Source organism: Mirounga angustirostris, unplaced genomic scaffold, assembly GCF_029215605.1.
Source record: "Mirounga angustirostris isolate CCGP_5_RB_7025 unplaced genomic scaffold, mMirAng1.0.hap1 SCAF_3, whole genome shotgun sequence".
Lineage (NCBI taxonomy): Eukaryota > Metazoa > Chordata > Mammalia > Carnivora > Phocidae > Mirounga > Mirounga angustirostris.
In genome coordinates, this window is record NW_026991711.1 from 100,304,313 (window position 1) to 100,330,495 (window position 26,183).

Sequence of the window (26,183 nt, forward strand, 5' to 3'; positions counted from 1 at the left end):
TGTATTGTTAATTTTAGCCATTTTGACAGGTGTGAGGTGATATCTCATTGTAGTTTTGATTTGCATTTCCCTGATGATGAGTGATGTTGAACATGTTTTCATGTTTTGTTAGCCATCTGGATGTCTTCTTTGAAAAAATGTCTATTCATATCTTCTGCCCATTTTTTAACTGGGTTATTTGTTTTTTGGGTGTTGAGTTGTATAAGTTCTTTATATATGTTGCATACTAACCCTTTATCAGGTATGTCATTTGCAAATATCTTCTCTCATTCCAAAGGTTGCCTTTTAGTCTTGTTGATTGTTTTCTTCACTGTGCAGAAGCTTTTTATCTTGATGAAGTCACAATAGTTTATTTTTACTTTTGTTTCCCTTGCCTCAGAAGATGTATCTAGTAAGAAGTTGCTACAGCCAATGTCAAAGAGGTTATTGTTTGTGGTCTCTAGGATTTTGATAGTTTCCTCTCTCACATTTAGGTCTTTCATCCATTTTTTAATTTATTTTTGTGTATGGTGTAAGGAAGTGGTCCAGTTTCATTCTTCCACATGTTGCTGTCCAGTTTTCCCAGCACCATTTGTTGAAGACACTGTCATTTTCCCATTGCATATTCTTTCCTTCTTTGTCAAAGATTAGTTGACCATTGAGTTAAGGGTCCATTTCTGGGTTTATTCTGTTCCATTGATCTATGTGTCTGTTTTTGTACCAGTACCTACTGTCTTGATGACTCCAATATAGCTTGAAGTCCGGAACTGTGGTGCCTCCAGCTTTGCTTTAGTTTTTCAAGATTGCTTTGACTATTCAGAGCCTTTGTGGTTCAAGAATCTGCATTTTTGCAACCACTGCACATCTTTCTGATGCAGAAAGGGCCCAGAAAAACACTTTGAGAAACGCTGTCCCAGCATTTACTTTTTGTTTGCTCAGACACTGTTTAGAAATTGGAAATAACCCAAAATTTCCACATGGGTCTGTTGCTTCTACCATTATATCCAAGTTTGGTGGAGCTTTTATCCTCTGACACTTTCTGAAAATGTTCTCTGAAGCACAGCATTCAGAGGATCAAGTGCAATGCTTCTTAATCTTGGCTGAATATTATAACTCCCTGGAGTCTTTAAGATTTCTAACACCTAGGCTCCACTTTAGACCAGAATTGGATTAGAATCTCTGAGATGCGGCCCAGCTGGCAGTATTCTTTTTTTTTTTTTTTTTTTTTTTTTTTTGGTGCAAAATGGTGGTTTATTAAAGCATGGGTACAAGTCCTGTGGGCAGAAAGAGCTGCTGCACCAGGGTTATGAGGGGTGGCTGATTATATACTATGGGGTTGGGGGAGGTAAGGAAAAGGGAGGTTTTCAAAAGAACTTTCATATGCTAAAGAGGACCTACAGAATACCAGTGGCCTTGCCATTGTCAAGTTAAGGTTGTTTTTCCCTCTAGCAAGGCATTAACATTAAGATGGTTGGGATCTTCCTGGAAGAATGTCGCATATATCCCACGGGGGGTGGGGGAGGTTGCAGGGTGCTTATGCTTTGTCTTCAGCTAGGCTTCTGCTCCCTCAATATTTCCCCCTGAACAATTTTGACCCTTAAATCTTTAAGGTCGTTGAAGGTGGAAGGTCTCATCTTCTGTAATGTCTTCCTGCTGAACAGGGATGTAAAGATGTCCCTACCTATGGGTCAATATTGGTCATTTGGGGAACATATAGGGGAGGTATGAAAGGGGAGGCAGCTGAAACCAAGGTGGACAACATATATGAACCTCCTGGAATAGAAAGGATCATCTGTCAGCTGCAAGTTATGGCAGTGAAGGAGTCTTGACACTAGGCAGGGAGGCACCAGTGGGCAGTATTCTTAAACCTTCCCAGTTAAGTCTGATGTTCAGATAAGGGTGAGAACTACTTGGACTTTACCTGCTTCAACTCCTGTGGCTGAAGATGCCCTTTCAGTTCTGCCCCCTTAACTGCCAGCTCACCCACTACCTCTCATGCCCTTTATTGACTGTGTTGTATGATCTCAAAGACCCCAGGGTAGATCATTTCCTATGAGAGTTTCCCTCGTTTCATTCTTCTGTGATTGAAGAATCACAGAATCACTTCTGCCAAGCTAGGAGCACCATGACTTCCCAAGCCTGGGTGACCCTGACACCCGACAAATATTTGTAGGATACAACTGAATCCATCTAAATGTAAGGCAACATTGTGAGATGTTACTTTCCTTATTTTTATATGTGTCATTATACCTCTCTCCATGGGAATTAGTTGGTCCTAAAGGAAGGCTGGCCAAGGCATTAGTGAGAATAAACAGCAATTCACTGCTTACCAGCAAACTGTGTGTCAAACAGCTAGAGGAGGAAACTAGGCTCAAACATGCCAAACTCCAACCCCCTCAAGAAATCAAGACTGGCCCTTGGTGTTGCCTTGTGTTGTAAGGCAAGGAGATGAGGAGCTAGGTAGAGGGGAAGTGAAGTGGTGAAGTGTGTGTGTGTATATGTGTGTGTGTACACACTTGTGTGCACACATTTGTGGACATGTGTGTGCCAGCAAGCCCGTGTGTCTGTGGATGTGCCTCTGTTTCCTTCTGAATAAACACACTCCTTTTTTTAGAACACACAGAGGGGATTTCCTACTCCCAAGTGTTTTCCCCAAATTCTCAACATGTTCATTTCCCAGGAAATAACAATCAGTGCAAAAGGGATTGAAGAACATTTTAATTTTAGATTATATCCACTTGTGTATGTTTTATGAAACCCACTAGCAAGGAAATAACTTACATGAGGCCTTACCTTGTTAGTGTGTCTAATTAGTCTAAAAAGCCTTGAAAAGAATTTCCAGTTGGCATTATTACTACACTCAACTACCCCTTTGAGAGTGTTCTCTTACAATGCATAGAAATGAATTGTCTACCCTCATGCAATTAGTTACAAAAACAACCCTGGCATGTGTAATCAGGGGCCGGTATCATGAATGCAAAACATGTGTACTGCTCAAAGGTAGTTCTGAGTTGCAAATCACCTCTTTGGCAATAGTTAATTTTCGCAATTAAAAACAGAGGGACTCTCCCTCTAAAAATTCTGTCTTCAGTCGAAACTCCATATGAAATAATTCTGTGGATGAAAAATTATGTTTGACCTGACACATTCTGATGAAACCTTCAGAATGCAGACATAGGGAGGATATGGAAAACAAGACTAGGAGTTTCCATAAAGAAATGCTGTGAGCTTTTTGACTGATGGGGAGGGATGACCTGTGGGAGAACTGTGACAAATAAGAGGTCCCTGTGGTGTGATCCACATAAATTTCACTTCTGAATACAGATTCAACCTCATCAGAAATTCCGCACAGGAGGTTAAAGTGAAAACTTTGCTGATCAATACATATGACCCAAGGGCAATATTTGTTCCTTTCAATATCCTTGGATCTATTTGGTCTTTCTTGCCCTAAACTTTGATTGGACCAAGAGCCTGGGGGACAGGATTGAGAAGTGCTGAACTGGCCTCACTAGCCTGAGTCATCATTCCCCTCTTATGTCAATTCACTTCAGCTATTCTTTCGACTTTGGGCATTGCGAAGATTATTCCGAGTCTTTTTAAGACGGGGCAGAGCACTGCAAATACCATTTTGCTTGACTGATATACATGGCTAGAAATATTAAACATGTAAGGAACTTTCTGGGAATACATTGAGGGTTCTTCAACGACACGCAAGTCACTGTAAGGCAAAGTGGTCCATGCTATGAGGACTGTAGCTCTCAAACTGTCACCTGGAGAGCCTGCGAACATACAGACTGCCAGGCCCACTCCCGGACTCCCTTCTGCAGGATGTCTGGGGTAGGACCTCAGAATGTGCATTTCCAACAACTTCCCAGGTGAGGCTGATGCTGCTGGCTCAGGGGTCACATTTTCAGAATCCCCGGTGTAGGAAAATACTGGCCACAGCTGCAACTCTGAGGAGGGAAACCGCTTCCAGTTTGGAGGGAGGGGAGAGGTATGTGGGGCAGTGATTATGTCATAAGAGGGATTTGAACCTATGTTCTTCACAGTGTAAACCATCACCTTCTGGGACAGTGTTGGGGAGGGGAAGAAAGATCAAGAGGAGTTTTCTGGAAAAGGTTTTCCTAATTGTTAGTAAGAAGAACAAGACTGAAGATCTATATACTAGTTTCCCCTGGTAAGGTAATGGAACACGATTAAATGTAGTTGTGCTTATTTTCTGAAGACCTGTGTCAGCTATTTCAAAACAACTTCTAAGATGACTAGATAGATACGTGCAAGTTTTAGGGTTTCAGACAGATGACTAAAAAAGTCATCCCATTAAAGTAATAACTCCAGTCACCAACAAAATCCCAGATGAGAGCCTTGTCAGTGAGGTGAATGGCCCATCCTGCCTGGGTGTCACCACAGATACTGATGGTAGGGATCCTGACAGAGTGTAAGGGGAATGGCTGAGGAGAACGAGGGTCCTGCACACACTTCAATTTTCCCCTCGCCTCCCAGGAACTCAGAAACGCCCACCATCTTTGCCTTCATCTCTTCATTATCATCAAATAATATTTCTCAAGTTTACTCACACGTGTAGCTCTTTTTCCATTCTGCTCAAATTTTCTTCCTCACTTCCCTTTCTCTTCTTGGCTTGTTCTCAATCTACTGATTTTTTTTTCCCTCTGGCCGCCAACTGTGAACATCATCCCCACCCACTCTATCAAGGATTTGCTTTTTCAGAAACAGCATTCAGTTGGAGATGCAGTGTGCCTTGACATGGCTTTTCTCATTCACAGGCTGGGGATCACATTTACTGGACAGAAGGAATTTATCATACAGTGAAGCAGTCCCCAACTGTGTTCCAAGAATATTAAATCATAGCCAAAAGGAATTTACAGATGCCTGTACACTAAAATAGGGAGAAAAGGAGAGAGGGAAGGGGAGGGAGAGGGAGACTGACCTTCTCAATATCCACATACATGTTTGCAACCTTCCTTTGAAGGACAAATGCTAATGTTCTGCAGAGGCTGCTAACAGACATATATTAAGATCTGAGCAAGGGATTCCTCAATAGTCTAGCCTTGTGCGAAGAACCTCTCTAAGTCCGCTTACCTCGTCAAGACATCGCTCATACTGTTCCCTTTGATTTTCATTTTCCAAAGCCAATGCTGAATTCTCTGCCTGCAGTGACATACAAAAATAATACAAATAAATCCATGAAATGTTGTGTTAGGTGACAACTTATTCAATACAGTTACTAAATATATCTCCTCAGGATCCAAAACAATCTTTTAGAAGAATCTTAGACAAGTTTGCTCTAAGTACTTTTATAGATATCTCATGGATGACTTCTGTCTTATCAACTTGTTCACAAAAGTACATTACCATTTAGAGAAATGCAAAACTTGATATTCTGAACAGGTAGCAAATCAAATCATGGCCTGATGTGAGAGTGTTCTGTAAAAAGATTACCACGTTTATTTCATTCTATGAAAATGTAAATGTAAGAAATGCCTCAATCCACTTCATTAAGGCCTGTTACAGTTTCACAACCCGCTATTTGTTTAGGCCATAGTAAAGAATCTCAGGTCAATTCATGAGAGCATAGTTCCAAATGCAAACCAAACATGTTGTTTTCCTTGTTAATCAATGGCTATTCAGCGTAAGAATATAATGAGAAATTTAAGAATTGAGCTATACTTGAGTCCCCCTGCCCCTTCCCTTTTAAAAACTATCGCTTCCCTGCTGTGAATTGTGCAAGACTGTTGAATCTCAGATCTGTACCTCTGAAACAAATACTGCAATATATGTTAAGGGGGGAAAAAAAAAGAAGATGATAGTAGGAGGGGAAGAATGAAGGGGGGTGAAATCAGAGGGGAAGATGAACCATGAGAGACGATGGACTCTGAAAAACAAACTGAGGGTTCTAGAGGGGAGGGGGGTGGGAGGATGGGTTAGCCTGGTGATGGGTATTGAGGAGGGCACATTCTGTATGGAGCACTGGGTGTTATGCACAAACAATGAATCATGGAACACTACATCTGAAACTAATGATGTAATGTATGGGGATTAACATAACAATAAAAAATAAAAAAAAAATAGACACAAAAAATATAAAGAAAAGGCAAAAAAATAAAAAATAAAAATAAATAAAAACTGTCGCTTTCCTGCTCCTCAGAGCCAGTGGCTATCTGAATGGTAAATAGGTTTCTAGAGGAGACTAGGTCGAATATGGTTACCTGGTTACTAGCGAAACAATAAGGGGAAAAAGACACAGGTATATGCATATTAGGTTTTAGAAGGAGCATGAAATGGTGACATGGGATCTGCCCTCTGTAGCGGCTGACCTGAGTCCCTTTCAGCTACTACTGGCCTCGTTGGAGTCCTGAGCGGTGCAAGTTAACCCTTCCCAAGGCTGCTGCAGTGAGCATGCCCCTCCCCCCCAGGCAAACTCTGCTCTACCCACCCTTTCACTATAATCCTCCTTGACATTTGGAAATGGGGATATATAGCTCCAAACCAGTTTTCTTCAAAAGAATGGTATGATTTTTAGGTGGTGCAAAGATCAAACTTTTTTCCTTTGTAGTGTCTTCCTATCAGGGTTTTTTTTTTTTTTTTTTAACTTTCTATGTGGAAATAATTGCAAACTTAGATGATTTGAAAGACTAGTATGAAGAATTCCCACATTCCCTTTCCTCAGATTCACCAACTGTTAACATTTTGCCACATTTGAGAGATCATTAGATCATTCTCTTTTTCTTTCATCGTGTTTCCCTGCAACTTGAAAGGGAGTTGCAGACATGATGCCCTTTATCCCTAAATACTTCTGTGTATATTTCCTAGTAACAGAGACATTCTTCTACACAACCACAGTATCGTCAAGTTCAGGAAATATTAATTGATACAATACCACAGTCTGATCTTCAGTACCTATTCCAATTCATCCATTGTTCCAACAGTGTCATTATAGCAATTTTTTCCAGTCCTGAAACCTATCCAGGCTCAAGCACCTATTGCATCTATTTGTCATTCATATAGGATGCTGGAACATTCTGGAACGGTCCTTTGTCTTTCATGCTACTAATTTCTTTTTCTTTTCTTTGTTTCCTTCCTTCCTTCTTCCCTCCTTCCTTCCTTCCTCACCACCCCCCCTTCCCTCCCTTCTTTTTCTTTCTTGGAAGAGTAAAGGCCAATTATTTTGTGGAGTGTCCCTTAATCAGGGTTTGTTTCAAGTTTCCTCCTGCACACTTGGCAGGAGTAGCACATGACTGATGCTGGGTTCTTCTCAGTGCATCCTATCAGAATTATGTCATGTCCATGTATCCATACTGGACATGTTAGCTTTGATCACTTGGTTAAGGTGGGGTCTGCTAAATCTCTCCACTCCAGAGCTACTTTCCTATTGTAGTTAATAAATTGTGCAGAGATGTTTTTAGACTATGAAAATATAATATTTCTCATCAAACTTTCATCAGTTTATCTTCCCTGAATCAATCATTCCTATGGTTGCACATGGTGATTTCTCACTCTATTATTCCAACTACATTTATGAATTTACATTCTATCATAAGAAAATGCTTTTCCTATTTATTATTTATCAGTATGAACACATGGATTCTTATGCTATTGAAAGGGTTCTAAATTACTATTTTATTTATTTTGATGCTCAAGTTATCCCAGCTTTGAAAAGGTGAACCTCTGTAACCTGTGTCCTTTTGACATGTTTTCATCATTTTGAAGAGGCTTTCTTTTTAGGCACAGGGAAATGTTCCAGGCCCACTTTGCTCTTTCTTTGCGCCGTTGCTGAAATACGCCATTTCTCCAAGGAATCCTGCTTGCTTTTAGTTGGGGAATGATATTTGGAAATTAAGATCTGGCTATTAAGGAATGCCATCGCTACTGAGAGGTCATTTCTGTCAGTCCCTTTCAGTGAAAGGGTCTCTGTCTTTCTCCTATCACCACACACACACACACACACACACACACACACAAACTCTCTCTCTCCAACCACTACAGAATTCTTCTTTGTCTTCCCCTTTTCATGTTTGTGTCTTCCTTCTCTACAGTGAGAACACAGGCAGCCACACATTTACTCATTTATTCAATCCCACAGTGCATGCAAAATTGTTACTGTATGGAAAATAGTAGTAAGAAGAGTTCACAATTTGATTTTTCTTTCGAATGTGGGTATATAGTAATGATGCGATGTTCAAAAGTTACTAAATTGGTAACTGTCACTCTTTCCTGTAGTTATGCTATTTATTCCTTTGTGCAGTTCAGTTCATTTGTTTCTGACAGTACTCAGATTTAATTTCCCCTCTTCTTGTGCATTTCACCTCAGTTTCAGAATATAGAAAACATTAATATGGTCCCAAAAGTCAAAACTATACTAAAAGGTACACTCAGTGAGGTGTCACTTCCTCTCCCACCCCTCCTCCAGTCCCCTCCACCTCTTGCAGGTTCTTTCAGAGTGCTTATTATTCCTTTATCATTACTTTATCATTACTATCTAGTTAAAATCACGTCCCTCAGCTCCCTCCAATTACATATGCCACAATCAGCTTTCCCCTCAGTCCTTCTTCCTACCAGTCCTCTTGTTGCATTCTTTTTTGCTTTATCAGCATGTTTCACTGTTCATCAACCCTGTTTCTACCCTTGCTTTAGCTTCTTTACCACATGATTGGAGGAGGTTGGTCTTATATTTCTCTAGCATCATAAAATTTTCCCTCTTCCTTTTTCTCTGCAGAACCAGATCTTCCAATGGCACCTCTTCTCTCTTTGCGTCCTTCTCCCCAGAAACGTTGCTTCTCTGAGACTGTCACCTCAGGTCCCCTACACTTTCAAGCCCCACCCTACAGCCAGCACTGGGCACATCCAGTCTCCATCTGTGGTCAGTACTAGGAGTGCCTTGCCCCCACACTCTGCCACCTCCCTCCCCTGGGACACACAGGTTTGCAGCCCTCAGTTCTGTGGGTATTTGGTGTTTGTCTCCTGAACAGTGATTTAAAGTTCTAATGTTCCATTTTCTGGTAACACAGAAGGCATGGGTTATATGTGGTATTGTTTGTACCTCTGATGACTGCAGTGTTTTCCTTGACAGGTGTCTAAAAAGCTCAATATTGAGGCCAGTTTGTTATTTTCACCAACAATGAAACTCAGGTGAAGTGATCAAATGAAAACGGGGCACAAATTTGAGGGAAAATGCTAGCAGAAGCCTTTTTGGAAGTGCTCTTGCCACTGTTAGATCATCTTGACCTATTCCTGGTTCACGTCCCAGGATCCAAATCCCCGTTTCTTCTTCAGGTATCAGTTCTAATACTTGACTTTGACTTCTTTCCTCTGGACCTGGTCCCTGTTTTAGCAACCACCTGAACACTCCTGTCCCTCAGGCAGGATCCTGCCATGTGCTTTCCTCTCTTGTCATGGGCAGACATCTCCCACACAACCCAGCGATTCTATCCTCATGCTGATCATCTGTTTGGACTTGTTCAATATTGGTTATCCCTAGACTGTTTCTTCTCTTCCTTCCCACCTGCCACCCCCCACCCCTCATCCCCGACACTCAACTGAAAGCTGTTTCCTTATTGCTTGTTGCTGTTTCCTTCAGGGACAGCTGTGGCCTGTCACACCAAACCTCTTTCATACCTGCTGCTGGTGTAACCTCCCAGGTCCTCCCTCAGCCCAGGTGGGAGGACTGACTCCAGGTTCTAGCCCCATCGTTGCAGGCTACCTGGCAATACCAGGGTGTGAAACCTTTAGCAAGTCATTTAACCTTGCTGGGTTCACAGTTCCTTAGGCAATAAATGAAGGGAGCAGCCTAGCCAATCTACAAAGTGACTTCCAGTTCAAATATTTGGATACCGTGAATCACGGGGGAACTGCTGCAATTCCATTTCTATAAAGTCGCTGCTTTCTTTAGAGAAATTGAGCTCGTTGGGGTCCGCTGGTTTCAGGAAGGCAACGGCACAAAGGGTAATGGGAAGAGATAAAGGAGAGAATGGCAATGCCAGTTTACGTTGTTTTCACTTTAAATGTCTCAGAAAAAAATGTGTTAAGGAAATAAAGCTGAAAATGGGGATTTATATGGGATGTCTCCATCTCCCTCCTACCCACAATATCATGTTGCAATAACACTGCAATCGATCCATTCAGATAATTACCATCATTATACCACTTAAATTACTTGCCTCACGTTTACTGCTCTGACAATCTATTACAGGCAAGCAAATTAAACACCTAAAGGGTGCTGGGGAAGACACTAGTTGTCACAGTTATGGTAATGTGTTCAGTTGCAGAGACCAATTTAATTGATGTAATCCTACATATCCCAGGGGACAACAGAGATATTAACAATTATGCCAGTGAAGTTAAAATAATCTTGAACTTGTGATCTTCTTTAATCCATTTGCATTTATTAGAAATTCAGGATTTACTTGCTACCAACAGGAGGCAACAGGGGAAAAAAAGCGGGGGGGGGGGTAACAAACCTTAATTAAATGTGATTTAAGGAAACAGTAAATCATTTTATGGCAGGAATGAAAAAGGACATGGAAGAGAGGAGAAGAGAAAAAGTAGGTGTCACTGCTGAGAATTACAGGAATGACAACACAGGTCTTTTCTACTTCAAGAAATTATGTTATTAAATCAGTACACCCAGAGGATGTAATTAGAGCATGCACGCTAAATGTAACAGTGGGTCTTTGTGTTCAGCTTTGTCTTCTACAACAACCAAAAACTTTTGCTTGACTGAGTCCCTCATTTAGAGCTCAGTGTGGTTTCCTCAAGACTTCCAGTTGCTGGGATTTAAATATGTTCCTGATTTCATCTCTAATGTTCTCACACGTCTTTATAAAACTGAGCAGCTTCATAGAGTAAATCCATATTGTTTTGGTCCACTGTGGCAGATGGGTCTAAGTGAACATTTATTTAAAAGGAACTATGTTTTTCAGAGGTCTTGCTCTGTGATTAAATTCTGGCCAGAGCTTACAAATGACTAAAAGGACTGATGCTTCTAGATCACTGTTGCACATTAATTCTCTAAATGCTAATTAGATCTAAAATCTCTCTGTACGATGAATTTGCTTAATACATCTCCCATAGTTGAATGTCTGTGTCCCCTGAAATTCATAAGATGAAATCTTAATGCCTGATGTGATGGTATTGGGGTGGGGGGTGCTTTGGGAGTGATTAGGACATGAAGGCTGAACCCTCAAAAGTTGATTAGGTTTATATAAAAGAGGCTCCGGAGAGCTTGCTAGCTCCCTTACACCAGGTGAAGAGACAGTGAGAAGGCACTGGCTATGAACCAGGAAGAGGGCCCTCACCAGATCTTGATCATGCCAGAGGCTTGATCTGGGACTTCCGGGTCTCCAGAACCATGAGAAATAAATTTCTGTTGCTCATAAGCCACCTAGTCCATGGTATTTTGTTGTAGTGACCTGAATGGACTAATACAACATCCTTTTCCACAGACCAAAGTTAGAACAGTTCTACACAAAAGAGTTCCCTCTGCAGTGAGTAACGACTCCACTGCAGGCTTTTCACTGCCTACACTCTGTTCGCACTCATCTATCCAACATCCATCCACCTGTGTTTGCTGCGTGAGAGAATTCGGCATCTCTCAAGTCAGGCCATGCTCCTGAATTGACGAGGTCTCTCATGAAGACCCAACTCTGTTCCCAAGGCTGCACCTCTGGTTCTGCTGTGGGAGCCTGGGATATGCTCCACTTCCCTACTGACCCTTCTAAATTCCACTCGTTTTTTTTTTTTTTTTTTTTTTTTTTTTTTGTGGTGTGGCTCAAATCTGAACCTATGTACAAAATATTTGGAAACCATTACAAAGAATCCCCCTTGCTTTCCCTCCCAATTCCTCAAAGTTTACCTTTTTACCACATTTACTTGATCATTTGTTTTATGCCTATTTATAATCAGAGATGATTAAAAAAATTTTTTTTGAAAGTAAGGTGCAGACATGATAGCCTTTTACCCCTTAATACACAAAATAATGTTGTAACATAACAACTGTGTAGCTATCAAATTCAAGAATTAACTTTGATACAATACCTAATCCATTCTACCGACCTTGTTCCAATTTCACCAATTATCCCTCTACTGTCCTTACCATGTCCAGGATTAATTCCAGGTTCCCAGAGCTGCATCTGATTGTCATTTCTCTTTAGTTTCCTATAACATGGAAGAGTTTTTTTGTCTTTCATGACTTTGACATTTTTCAATACAGGCCAGCTATTTTGTAGAGTGTCCTTCAATTTGAGTTTGTTTGATGTTTCCTCATGGTTACATTAAAGTATTTCCTTTTATAATCATAACTATCTTATGGGGAGTTGCTTTGAAAATATGTAGCTATCCAAAAGTCTTTGAGATTGTGCAAGTATCTAAATACCCACACTTTGTTCATTTATTTTAGAATCCATTGATAATTTTTTGCCTAAAACAAGTATTACAGTGAGAGTTACCAAATAGATATTTTTAAATTCCACTTTTCCTCCTATGTCCATTGGTTTGAACTCTACCAAAAGGAGGGGTCGTACATTTCAACAATCAATTATAATGTCTTCAGTTGGGATTATTAATTTTATGAATATTATTAGTCTTCTCTAGTTAAACTATAAGCTCTCTGAGGTAGGGATCAAGCCTTATATGCCTCTTTTCAAATGAGAAAAATTTAAATTAGTGCATTTTTGCTAGAGTGTTGTGTAGAAACAAAAATTCATTTTTGTATTTATATGTACTTAATATCAATGAGTTTGCACAAGTAGTGTATTATGCACTTTTACCTATGTCCTCTCAGTGATGGTCATACACATACATATGGATACATCCTAATGCATCTTTTAGATAATATCTTATAGCCAAGTGGGAAATTAAACAAATAAACATTTTTTACTCTTTGTACATGCCAATATTATTATGCTGTCTATAGGTTCTAAACAAAAAAACCCAGTATACATCATCTGACACATTTTGACAACTGGCAGAGTATTTAAAGTTCCTACTTCTCTATAGTGAGCAGTATGAGAAATTCAGTTTTTGTCCCTTACTTAAGAATGTTAATTTCACTCATCACTAGTATTATCATAGTGGTAGATTAAAGATGGTTACAAAAAATGCTTTATGATTTATTTCCTTGACTCTGGACTGGCCTTACTGACTTGCATGACCAATAGAATGTGGCCGAAGTGCCATTCTGAGGACTTCCAAGGCTAGACTACAAGTTTTTTGGCTTCTACCTTGGCCTCTCAGAACTCTAGCTCTTGGTGTCTTGAGTTGCCATGTGAGAAGGCTGGTATCTTGAGGTGGTATCAGGCCCAAGCCACATGGAGAGGCCCTGGAGGATGAGATGCCATGGGGAGAGATAAAGACCAGACATGGGAATAAAGAAGCCATCTTGGAAATGGATCTTCTAACTCTAGCTGACACCACCTGGATTGGAGATGAATCCAGTTGTGTCCTTTTCAAATTTATGACCCACAAAATTGTGAGGAGAATAAAACAGTCATTTTAGGCCTCAAAGCTTACACAACAATAGATCAGTGGAATGGACATATTTAGGGGATGAGCTAGAACATCATTTCTTCCACGCTTGCATCCAGTTATTGATCTCTCACTGTTCTCCAAGAAGCATTCTAGGGAGGATACAAAGATATATAAAACATAAGGACTACCTCAAAGAAGGAAAAAACCTAGTAGAGAAAACAAATTAATGTCCCACATTGAAAGCTGTCATGCAACAAGATTAGAGGGAAAAAACCTACTAATTTTATATGAGGTAGGAAAGATATTTCTTGAAGAGGTAACTTGACCTTTGATTAAGCCCACTCAAACCAACAGCAGAAATCGTCATTGGAATGAATAAAAATAATATAATTTTGAACAAAATACCAAGGAAATGTATTTACTTGTATTAGCAATCAGAAATAAATTATCCCACCATGCTAGAACCCTGGATGAAGACACTGTCAAATCATTATGAAAGTGAATAATGTCAGGCACCAGTAAATATCCACTGCAGAGAAAATCTTGGGTTCAAGAATGATGAACAAGAACAAACTGATGGTGTGCAAATTGAAGTGGTAGAAATTGAGCAGGGGTAGAATGGTCTGGAGGAAAGAAGGTGGAAAAAGGAGAAAAAGAAAAAGAAGAAAAAGTCTAATCCACAGTAATTACAAAGGATGCATACTTGTGGTTACTACTGCTGCAAAGGCTGGTCTTTTTCAAAATGACATCTTCCTAGCTTGCTGAAAACCCCTCAGTTCAGCAAAGGTAGATAGGTCAGAATAAGGGCAAGAAACCATGGTTTGGCCCCACAGGTGGGATGGTGTGCTCTTTTATGGCTGCCACCATAATCAGAGTCCTATGGCACTCTAGTTAAATAACTTATAGTCAGCCTAGCAGCTTCGGTCTGTGGGCCAAGGAACTTCACATCCAGCCTTCCAAGCAAAACACAGGCATGCCCCAAATATCCCTAATTATACTGCCGTCTGTTCTATTTTGAAAGCTGTCTAAAAACACTAGGAGGATAAAGTACCAAGGGAGGGGCTAAGTATGCCATCAAGCATGCCACCCAATTATGCACATTTTAACTTAGCAGAGTGGTAGAAAGCCTGAGTACAAAAGACACCAAAAACTAGACCTGGATATTGAATTTCTTTCCCAACATTGTCATCCGATGAAACTGATGCAGTCTGCATCATTCACCTGAACATGTCCGGTCACTGCAGTGGCTGTGCAAGGGATAGGTGGCTAAGGGGTGTTTCCCACTGACTGTATTTAAGAACTAAAGTCTTTATACCTGGGCAGGGTCTAGGACTCCTGTACAGCTAGAGGCAAATTCTGTCATCCTGAAAAATTTCAGGAAATAGTTATAAGCTGTGTCCACCACCACAGAAATATACATGGACACTTGTGTGCCCATACATGCAGACATATCATCAAATGTCCTTGCTCTTGCCCTCAACAAACCTTAGCGATTCCCACTGGGTCCAGGCCCAGAACAAGGCAGTGAGCACTGAAGTTGAAATAAAAAGACATCCCTAGTTCACGGAGTTCAGGATCCCCTGCAAGAAGAAAATGTTTATCTTGAGTTTATCTTGATGAAGTCCCAAAAGTTCATTTTTGCTTTTGTTTCACTAGCTAAAAAGCTTCTGCACAGCAAAGGAAACAGTCAACAAAACAAAGAGGCAACCCACAGAATGGGAGAAGATATTTGCAAATGACACTACAGATAAAGGGCTGGTATCCAAGATCTATAAAGAACTTCTCCAACTCAACACCCAAAAAACAAATAATCAAGTCAAAAAGTGGGCAGAAGATATGAAAAGACACTTCTCTGAAGAAGACATACAAATGGCTAACAGACACATGAAAAAGTGTTCATCATCATTAGCCATCAGGGAAATCCAAATCAAAACCACACTGAGATACCACCTTACACCAGTTAGAATGGCAAAAACGGACAGGGAAAGAAACAACAAATGTTGGAGAGGTGGTGGAAAACGGGACACCCTCTTACACTGTTGGTGGGAATGCAAGTTGGTACAGCCACTTTGGAAAACAGTGTGGAGGTGCCTCAAAAATTTAAAAATAGAGCTACCCTATGACCCAGCAATTGCACTCCTGGGTATTTACCCCAAAGACACAGATGTAGTGAAAAGAAGGGCCCTATGCACCCCAATGTTCATAGCAGCAATGTCCGCAATAGCCAAAGTGTGGAAAGAGCCGAGATGCCCTTCAACAGATGAATGGATAAAGAAGATGTGGTCCATATATACAATGGAATATTACTCAGCCATTAGAAAAGATGAATACCCAACTTTTACATCAACATGGATGGGACTGGAGGAGATTATGCTAAGTGAAATAAGTCAAGCAGAGAAAGTCAATTATCATATGGTTTCACTTATTTGTGGAACATAAAGAATAACATGGAGGACATTAGGAGAAGGAAGGGAAAAATGGGGGGGGGGATTGGAGGGAGGGATGAACCATGAGAGACTATGGACTCTGAGAAACAAACAGGGTTTTGGGAGGGGATGGGGGATTGGTTAGCCTCGTGATGGGTATTAAGGAGGGCACGTACTGCATGGAGCACTGGGTGTTATATGAAAACAATGGATCGTGGATCACCACATCAAAAACCAATGATGTATTGTATGGTGACTAACATAACATAATAAAATTAAAAAAAAAAAAAGAAGAAGAAGAAAATGTTATGCAGACCTGTCCACAGGTTCATTTTTGAAGAATTAAAGAGAAAACATTTTATGGTGAAATGTCTGTGTACTTTCAGAATTTAAATCCTTAGGTGGGGCTTTAGACCAGGGGGTTGCAAACTTGAGTGGGCATCAGGATTAATTGGAGTACTTTTTAGATCAGGTTATTAGGCTCCATCAGTTTGGACACAGTACCTCTGGGGAAGGATCTGTGAATCTCTGTCTCTAACAAGTTCCCACGTGATGCTGATGCTATCTGCCTGGGAACCCCATTTTGAGAACCAGTGTCCCAGATGGATTGATTTCAGAATGAAGGCAGTTGTTACCTTCTACCACCCCCTAGTTATCGTCAACTTTGAACTGCTCAGGAGTTTCTTAGTGCTTTTCTGGAACTGGAGGTGGCTACCACATTTGTCGCCTCCACCAGGAAGCCTTCACCAATCTCTTGAGGTGGGGCAGGTGCCTGCTCTCTGCTTCCACAACGTACCATCTGCGTACTTCGAGTAGAGCACTCACCCTAAATATTCTCACTTCATACAGATGAAAACATACAATTTTGTACTTTGCTTTCTCTTACTCAGTTTATAGTCCATCTCTCTCCTCAGACCTCAGTGATTCTCATCGGGGGGGGAGGGGGGGCAGTGTGAGCCCCTGAGCAGATATGTCAGTGTGTGTCTCTGTGTCTGTGTGTCCGTGCAGAATAGGAAAATATGTGTGATTTGGAAAAATATTACTTGATATTGTATTCTATCTGAAAAATAATAAAAGGGGTAATGCTTTCACAACAGACACAGAAAAAAAAAAGCTCAATAATTTTCTTGCCTACAGGGGATATACGGGAAAGAAATCCATGCGTGGGAGTCAGTAGGTGGTAGGAGTGGTAAGAAGGGTATATCATCCTAGAGGAAAATACGAGATTCTAATAGTGTGTTTTTTAAATTTCCTTTTTATTTTTCATTTTTTATAATGGCAAGAGGCCTGGCCTTTGGAGTCAGGTAAGTGTTTATTTGGATCTTGGTGCTGCTTCTCCCTACCATGACCGCAGGCAAGTCACCTGGGCTCTGAGTGTGTCTTCTCCTTGGTAAATGAGAGGATAATAAATACCTATCACTCTTTTGATGTTGAATGGCATGATGAGTGTAAAACACGTCTAACACAGAGCCTGGCCCATTATGGGATTCGATCAATGTCTGTTTACTTCTGTCCTTTGTACAATAACTCCCATCTGAACTCGGGGCAGCTCACAGGCTTTGCAGGGGGAGGGGTGTCATCCAGAGCATATTCTGTGGACAGGGGAGATTCCAGCCAAGAAAAGTGTAACCTGGGCCCTCACAACTGGGTATTTTTTTTTTTTTTAAGATTTATTCATATTTGAGAGACAGAAAGGAAGTGTGGGGAGGGACAGAGGGAAAGAATCTCAAGCAGATTTGCCCCCTAGCATGGAGCCTGATCCATGATGGGGCTCGATCCCAGGATCCTGAGATCATGACCTGAGCCAAAACTGAGGGTCAGATGCTCAACCGACTGAGCCACCCAGGCCCCCACACCTGGGTATTTTAAACAGCCTCACATCTAGGTCAGCTTCTGGCACTGGCTCCCTTCACCTGCAGCCTCCCCTTCTCCTTTCCCTCACCTCTCTCTCATCTCCTCACTCCCACTCCTGGTGCTCATTTATCTACTACCCTCCCCTACAGAAAACCCTGCTCTCAGAGAGATACTCGCAACTTCATTCACAGTAAGATTCAAAGCTGATAAGTAAAGCACTAAGAGGATTTGCATTTTAAGAGAGGGTTAAGGAGTGAATCTTTATTTGTAGCATTGTAGGAATTAGAAAGTGGGCAGGTTTGCAGGGGCGTAGGATGGTCTGGCACAGGGCAACGCATTCCACCTTGAAATCATATCACAAGTGATCACCTACAAGACTTTCCTGTAAGGCCTGGAAGGACTTGATCATGATCATCTCCGCCATATCTTAGGGTCATTGAAAAGAAAAACGTGCCACTCACAGTTCTTCCCAAACCCACTTGCGGATGCCACTGAGCCAGATGCCTATTCTCATGCTTCACAGCACCCTGCTGCCCCTTGGTTACAGCACCCACCACATGTGGTGCAGAGGGGTTGCCATTCCCCCCCACCGACACCCATGCTCGGGGAGGGCAGACAATGTTGTTTCCCACACCCTCCACTGCCCGGGACACGGACGGGGACCCAGACGTCTTGTAATTCTGACCCTTTCCATATACAATTCCTACTTCCCAGGGCTGTACCCTGCAGCTAGGATTATAAAAAGAAATATTAATTGGTTAGGGGGATAAACACTTTTGTTTCATGCATCCAAGATCCTGTTTCTTGATGCTACTCAAACTTACTTTCAAACCCTTGCCACTTGCAAAGGCCACAGGTATGACACATTGGCCCATCACCACAGTTGCTGACGGCATCCCCACCCCTACACCCGATACTAGAAGCAATAACAGAAAAGTCCAACTAAACCCTTTAGACTGACATGGAGTAACCGAGCCAGGCGGAGGCAGACACAGGGGAGCCGTGGCTCGGGGTCCTGAGAGAAGAGCTGCATACAACCTCCTGGCAGCGGGACCACCTTCTCACCTCAGCAAAACAACAAGCTCCTCTTTGGGAATGTGCTAGCAAATGTTTAACGATCCGTTCTCTGTGAGAGAAGAGCCCCGCTTTGCAGTCTTCTGCAATTTCTGATTCAAAAGGATATATGCATCCCTATGTTTATTGCAGCACTATTTACAACAGTCAAATTATGGAAGCAGCCTAAGTGTCCATCGATACATGGATGGGTTAAGAAGATATGGTCTATATACACAATGAAATATAACTCAGCCATAGAGATGAATGAGATCTTGTCATTTGAGATAATGTGGGATAGACCTAGAAGGTACAATGCTAAGCGAAATAAGTCAGAGACAGACAAATCTATGATTTCGCTCATATGTAGAAACTAACATAACAAAATGAAGAAACAAAGAAACAAAAGCAAAAACAAACCCATACATATAGGGAACATACTGGTGACTGACAGAGGGGGTGGGGTGGCAGGTACAGGCTTCCAGCTATGGAATGAGTAAGTCACAGGGATGACAGGCACAGCACAGGGAACACAGTCAGTGGTACTGTAATACTGTTCCACGGTGACAGATGGCAGCGATACCCGTGGGGAGCATCATATACAGAGTTGTCCAATCACGATGTTGTACGTCTGAAACTAATGCAAAACAAATAGGAAAATGTTGTAAAATAATCAGGAAGTGATGAGTTTTGAGTGTGTTTTACTTTTGCCTGTAAATGTAACCTACAGAAATCAATAAATAATAATTGCTGTGTTTAATGACCAGCTCACAAAATTCTTGAAAAAATAACTGGATATCAAAAGCTGGTATGAGTTTGCTTCTGCACACCGAGCTACCATAGGGCTCGAGACTAGCTCTCCAATGGTGTAAGTAAGTATGCCCATTTATATCTGCTAATACAAAAAGTTAACTGATTGTGCTCTGCTTGTAATTTCATTCAGGAACCTACTTGACTCCCTGGTGACCATCAGGCCTCAGCTTGATGCCATTCCCAGCTCTGTTCTCTTCCTAAGGTCTGTTTATACAATTTAGTTTCAGAAACTCAAGGATAAAAAAAATAGTCATAAAGCTATTGGCTCATGTGCCTCCTCCCTCATTTAATGGGGTTCCTTCCATCATCTCTGCACTTGCTAAGGTAGGTTTACCTCACCACCCCTCCCCTGCAACTCTTTCACCTCCCACTTCTCTGGCCCCATCAGCTAGAAGAAGAAAACTGATGCATTCAGCCTGCAAAAGATTATGTTTGAGCGTTAGACTTGTGTGGACTCAGGGAAGTGAAAATTTGTATGTCAGACAAGTGTGTGCTTTTAAAGAGTGATACAAACATTTCATTATTCCAAACATTTAATAGCCCTGTCGAATTATTCCTATTAAAATTGAAAACCTCAGCAATTCAATAAATTACATATTTGAGCTCAAGATGTAACAAGCGTTTTCCAATCATGACAGAGCCAACAATTCAGATACTCTATAATTCTTAGCAAAAGCAACTTTTACACATATTTTACCCCCCCCCCACAGATGTTCTTCCGAGATAGCAAATCATGACTTTGAAGCAATTCCTTCAAACTGAATCGCCTGCTTCTTAGTAGAGGAGGATGAACACCGGGTCTCTCAGACATTTCTCAGACTATATTTATTTATATTTTGTTCTTTAAAAATACTTGAGGAATAAGTATTTGTTCCCCTCCACCAAGAAGCAGGTGATTCAGGCTGAGGAACTGACTGGGAATTCCTGCAGGAATAGAACTCTTTGACCTCTGAGCTACACAGGAACTGAAAGACAAATGGGAAGGAAACAAGCGCAGATATCTGTATCCCACAAATCCTTTCACCCAAAAGAGGAAGTTACTTAAAATTGCAAAGTAAAACTACAAAGATATACCATCACACACACACACACACCCAGATTGGCACTGATGGAAAAATTTTATATGGCAAGTGTTGGAGCAACAGGAACTCTCAGATACCATTGGTACACCCATTTTAGAACAGTTTGCTTAACATACTGGAGGAGAAGATACTCATACCTTCTAATCCAGCAATGCCATTTCTAGGTACAGTAACTATAGACGCCTGTAAATTGGCCATACACATGCATTCACAGCAGCTTTATTCTTATCAGCCCCCATAGAGAAATAATTCACATGAAGATTAACAGTACAATGCATAATTTGTGCTGAATTTATGTGAGACAATACTACATAGAAGTAAAAAACAGAGGAGTAGAGCTACATGTATAACATGGATGAATCTTGCAAGGACAGCAGTGAGGAAAAGAAACAGGATGTATACTTAAACATACGTGTGTGTACACAGTGGACCCTTGAATAACATGGGTTTGAACTGCACAAGTCCACTTATATGCAGATTTTTTAAATAAATGCAATATATTTTCTCTTATGATTTCCTTAATATTTTCTCTAGGTTACTTTATTGTAAGAATACAGTAAATAATACACAGAACATATGAAATCTGCATTAATTGACAGCTTATGTTATTGGTAAGTCTTCTGGCGAACAGTAGGCTACTAGTAGCTAAGTTTTGGGGGATCCAAAAGTTATATGCAGAAATTTCAACTGTGCAGGGGGTTGGTGCCCCAACCCCTGTGTTGTTTAAGGGTCAACCATAAATATACCATACACACACACACACACACACATACACATATACAAACAATCCCCCAACATGATTTCATATATAGAGTTTAAGAACTGGAAAAGTTAAATTATATTGTTTAGAAATATATATATAAAAAGTAAAACTCTATCTTTTTTCCAAAAGCAAAGAAATGATCATTACAGAAATCAGATTAATTATTACCTCCAGTAGGGAGAAAGGAAGGTGTGATAACAGAGGAGCCCATGAGGGACCCTGGGTTATTGGCAATATTTCATTTGTTGACCTAGTGGCAGTTACTCAATTTTTTTGCTTTATCATTCTTAACTGTCAATACACATTCCCTCTCCTTTCTGTAACTACATTTCACACACATGCACACACACACACACACACACACACAAACAAACCAACCTACAAATAAGTAATAGAGCACTAGGCAGGACTTGAGGGCAAGGGAGTTCTAGAAGGGCCTCAGTGGACTTGGGGAGCCCTGTTCCCCAATAACAGGGGACAGCAGGTGACACTAATTAGGGATGAGGACATAGAGGTGGAAGGAGCCAGATATCAGGGCGAAGGGACGTGAACAAATGCATATTTTCACTAACTGACCCCGGCTCTAGTGATTGAAGGAACTGAAGGGGAAGCTAGAGAAATGAGGAAACATGTGACTGCAGCATCCCTGTCAAGGATGACCAGCCCGACGTCGAGGAGGGGGAGAAAGACACGACTATGAGAGGCGCATTTGAGAGGCAATTCAAACAGAGTCACTAACTCCTAACTGTTACAAGCTAGATGAGAAGGAGAGCTAAGAAGTGAAGATGTCATGAAGGTTTTTATCTTACGTCTTTGAGAGAGTGCTGAAGTCTTTAGCAGAATTGGAGAACAAAGTGAGATATACAGTGTTATGGGAGATTTTTAGGAAAAAGTCTGTTGCCTTGCTACATAATGATTGCTTTCCCCTTCCTATGTAGAAGACAAAACCGCAACACATGTATAAGCCTTGTTCTTAAGCAAGATTTGCCAGCAGTCGCCTTGATCCCTCTCGCCTTTCTTTCATTCTTTGCATGTTTTCATGAAATTCTTTTGTTCAGCCATGCCAGTGTCTCATGCTAACTCTTCCGACTGTCTTTAGGGAAGAAGAGTGTCCCTTTGCTTAAGACTCCACAAGGAAAATATATTAAGCTTTAGGAAGACTGTGGTTCAGTTTAATTATTAAGCATAACCTCTGGCTTTTCCACTCAGGACAAATGCCCTTCCACATTGGTGGAGCAGATGGACAGTAGAGCATCACCGGAAAGCGACCTTCAGCCCTGCTCCCCACTTTCATCTGTTTCCACCATGAGTGGGCAACAACTGCTCTCAACCACTCAAAGCTGCCTGCCTTTCTGCAAGGATGGAGTGCAACAGGCACTATGGTGTCCAAGCATACTTTAGTCCGGGTGTGGCCTTTAGCTGGAACTTGCAAAAACCTGTGAAACCCCTTGACAATTCTTTCTATCATTTAGTGTTTGGAAATTTCCACCAGGGTTACAAAAAAGCTAAGTAAGACCTGGTCGTGAGAGAGGAGTTACCCTTGAATTTGTGGCAGTTTTCAAAATAATCCGTTTTGAAGACATAATGAGTTCAGTTTTATATATTCGAGATGTGAACGTAATGTCTGGAAAAGGTCTATCCAGGAGTTGGAAGCATGGGTCTAATTTAAGACAAAGCCAGGGCTGGAGTCATTGCTGGAGCTGGGATGGAGAAGAGCAAGTGAGCTATACAAAATGAGGATGACAGTGGCAATGACCGTTAACACGCACTGATGATTACCATGTGCCAGGCTCGGTGCCCAGCACTTAATGGACTTCACCTTCCTACGGAGAGTCTGTTGTTATCTCAATTTTACAGATAAGCAACCCGAGGCTCCACGAGAGTTAGTGACTGTCTTCGGGTTGCACAGACCTGACCGAATCACAAGTATTCTAAACCACTACAGTAAACGTCTTCCCATCCTCAACTCCCAAATGTTATGCTAAAGTGAATACCCTTGTAGAAACTTCATTCCCTGTTTCCAAGTCCAAGAGCTAAAAGAGGGTGGCATGATTTTCTGTCTCTCTTTAGAGAACTGGCAAGCGGCAGGATTTGCTTTGAAAATGGTGGGGAAAGAAGAGAGCTAACACATTTATATACTACCCTAATTCCTCTCATTCTAACTTTTAAAATTTCCTGGGTTGCTTTGTGTGGGTGAGTGGGTGGGAGTTGGCAGATATTTTTAAGTAGTTGGGACCCTGGGGTGATAAAGGATGAGAGGAACTGAAATGTAATTCCTTTTTGAGGGCTAGGATAAAAGAAGAGTAAACACCTCAGCTTACAGCTCAGCCCAGGTACAATGATAGACATGTAGACTAGAAAGCTGGCAGCCACCAATTTTATTAAAAGATTTTTTCTGTTTGAATTACACATCACTTTACCAAGATAATATTGAATCTCCGCATACACTGTGTACTTACCCAGGGATGCTACTAAGGAGGTATTTTATACCTAGATGATGTCTCATAGAGATATTTTAAATATAAGCATAGTTTGATATCAAACGTTCCAGTTTTTTTAGTTGTAGTTTGGTGGTTCCTAAAAACATCTTCCAGCAGCATGATGTGGCAGAGACAATGGCAGGAGCACCTGGCATTTACTTACTGTGGCATTGATCAAGTTGCTTAACCTCTCTTGAGATTATTTTTTTCCCCTCATAGACATGCTAGGCCAGATCATCCCCAAAGCCTTTTCCAGCTATAAAATCCCAGATTCCTTTGAAATTATAGAGTAATTACCAAAATGTAAATAATCATAAAATCACAGATTCTTAAAAGATGATGAAGAGGACCATACTTCCACTTCTGTCATGGTGCAAACAATCCCTCTGACAAAATTCTGAAATATACAGCCCTCACTTGTCCCCTTCTTTGAGTGCCTGAGGAGATCAGCCAACTTCCGCCAGAACTCACACAGCCTAGCTGGCCTCATTTCTCTAAACCAGACTTTGCTGCAATCTGTTGATCAGAGAGAAGGGTAACCAAACCAGAATGAAGTCTCATGAAGGCAAACACAGATGAAATGTAGGACTGTGCACAGCAAAGCTTATTTCCATGTCTCAACAGATGGTGAGGAAAACAATGTCTTGTTGATCTGGTTAGAGCAAATTATATATGAAAAACTCTTCTATATAATGAGAGAGTACGTGTGCAGTGTGTGTGTGTGTGTGTGTGTGTGTGTGTGTACGTGTACGTATACACAGCATATGCCAGCACTTTAGGAATAGGAACCACTCAAGTGCCCCAAAACTAAGGTCTAGAAAGAGTTTTGTAAAGTCCTATTCCATGTTGAAGGAAATCAGCAGTGATATATATGAAGGGCCTTGTAACAGGGTCCCAGAACTGTCTAGAAAGGAACAAGTGACAAGCACTGTTCCAAATGTTAACACCTGTTAGATTCATACTACTTCCTCTTGCTATCATGTCAGTGAATTCCAGGAATATTTTCTTTGCAACTTGTATAACAGTTTCTGTTTTCCAGGTCTAACAGATCAGGCTCGTGAGCCAATCAAAATACTGTCTGTGATCCCGATTACTATTGATTTTGGCCTTGGAGCAAACCACAGAAAACTAAAAGACGAAAACTGAAAAAACTAAAAACAAACAAACAAACAAACAAAAAACACCACAAAACGCAAAACACAAAACACACATACCCACCCCTATACATATATACAAAATAGGGTTTCTCAACTTCAGTACAACTGACATTTTGGACCAGATAATTTTTAGTTTTGGAGGGGCTGTCCTCTGTATTGTAGGGTGTTTAGTAGCATCCCTGGCCTCTACCCAATATATACCAGCTGCCCTTTGCCTGGTTTTAACACCAAAGTTCACACTTTGCCAAATGTCCTCTGGGGGGGGATGCACATATATGTTCATACATGTGAATGAATGACATCAAGCCTCTATTGGCAAGGAGCTTTCAGCTTCATGAATGCAACTTTTGAAGGGGCTGCGATATGAAGTCTAACTGTGTAATTTTATAGATAAAAGAAACCGTAGCCCAGAGATGTAAAATAATGACTGTCTACCCAACCATCATAATTCATCTCGGTATGAGACACCAGAATACCAGAGCTGAAAGAGATCCCAACTTCATCATATCCAGTCTCCATTTTACAGACAAGAAAATGAGACCTGTCCTTTCTCTTTTTCTGCCTTTCTACCCATTTCACTTATCATTTGGATGACTTGTTCTGATAGCTGGAGTACTAAATAAATCTTAATTTTATCCTTTAAGACAGTAGGATTTGTTAATGCAATATATGTTGAGAAAAAAAAAAAGAAGAAGAAGAGGAAGGTAGCGGGAGGGGAAGAATGAAGCGGGGGAAATCGGAGGGGGAGATGAACCATGAGAGACGATGGACTCTGAAAAACAAACAGGGTTCTAGAGGGGAGGGGGGTGGGAGGATGGGTTAGCCTGGTGGTGGGTATTGAGGAGGGCACGTTCTGCATGGAGCACTGGGTGTTATGCACAAACAATGAATCATGGAACACTTCATCTAAAACTAATGATGTAATGTATGGGGATTAACATAAGAATAAAAAATTAAAAAAAAAAAAAAGACAGTAGGATTTGTGCCCAATTTACTTGAGGAGACACCTTCACAGAGCGGTTCTCTTTGATCAAGTAAGTGACAACAGGTTGAGACAGCTCCAGGCTCAGGTCTCATACCTGCTGAGTCCCACT

At 41.1% G+C, this 26,183-nt stretch overlaps 1 protein-coding gene across 1 annotated transcript in view; it reads right to left on the reverse strand.

Annotated features, from left to right (window-relative positions):
* NCKAP5 (NCK associated protein 5) overlaps positions 1-26,183 on the reverse strand; it is an 824,899-nt gene that overhangs the window by 192,102 nt on the left and 606,614 nt on the right. The window contains exon 8 of the mRNA XM_045868505.3: positions 5,080-5,148. Coding sequence (XP_045724461.3) covers positions 5,080-5,148 — 69 coding nt within the window. The remainder of the gene's footprint in view (positions 1-5,079; positions 5,149-26,183) is intronic.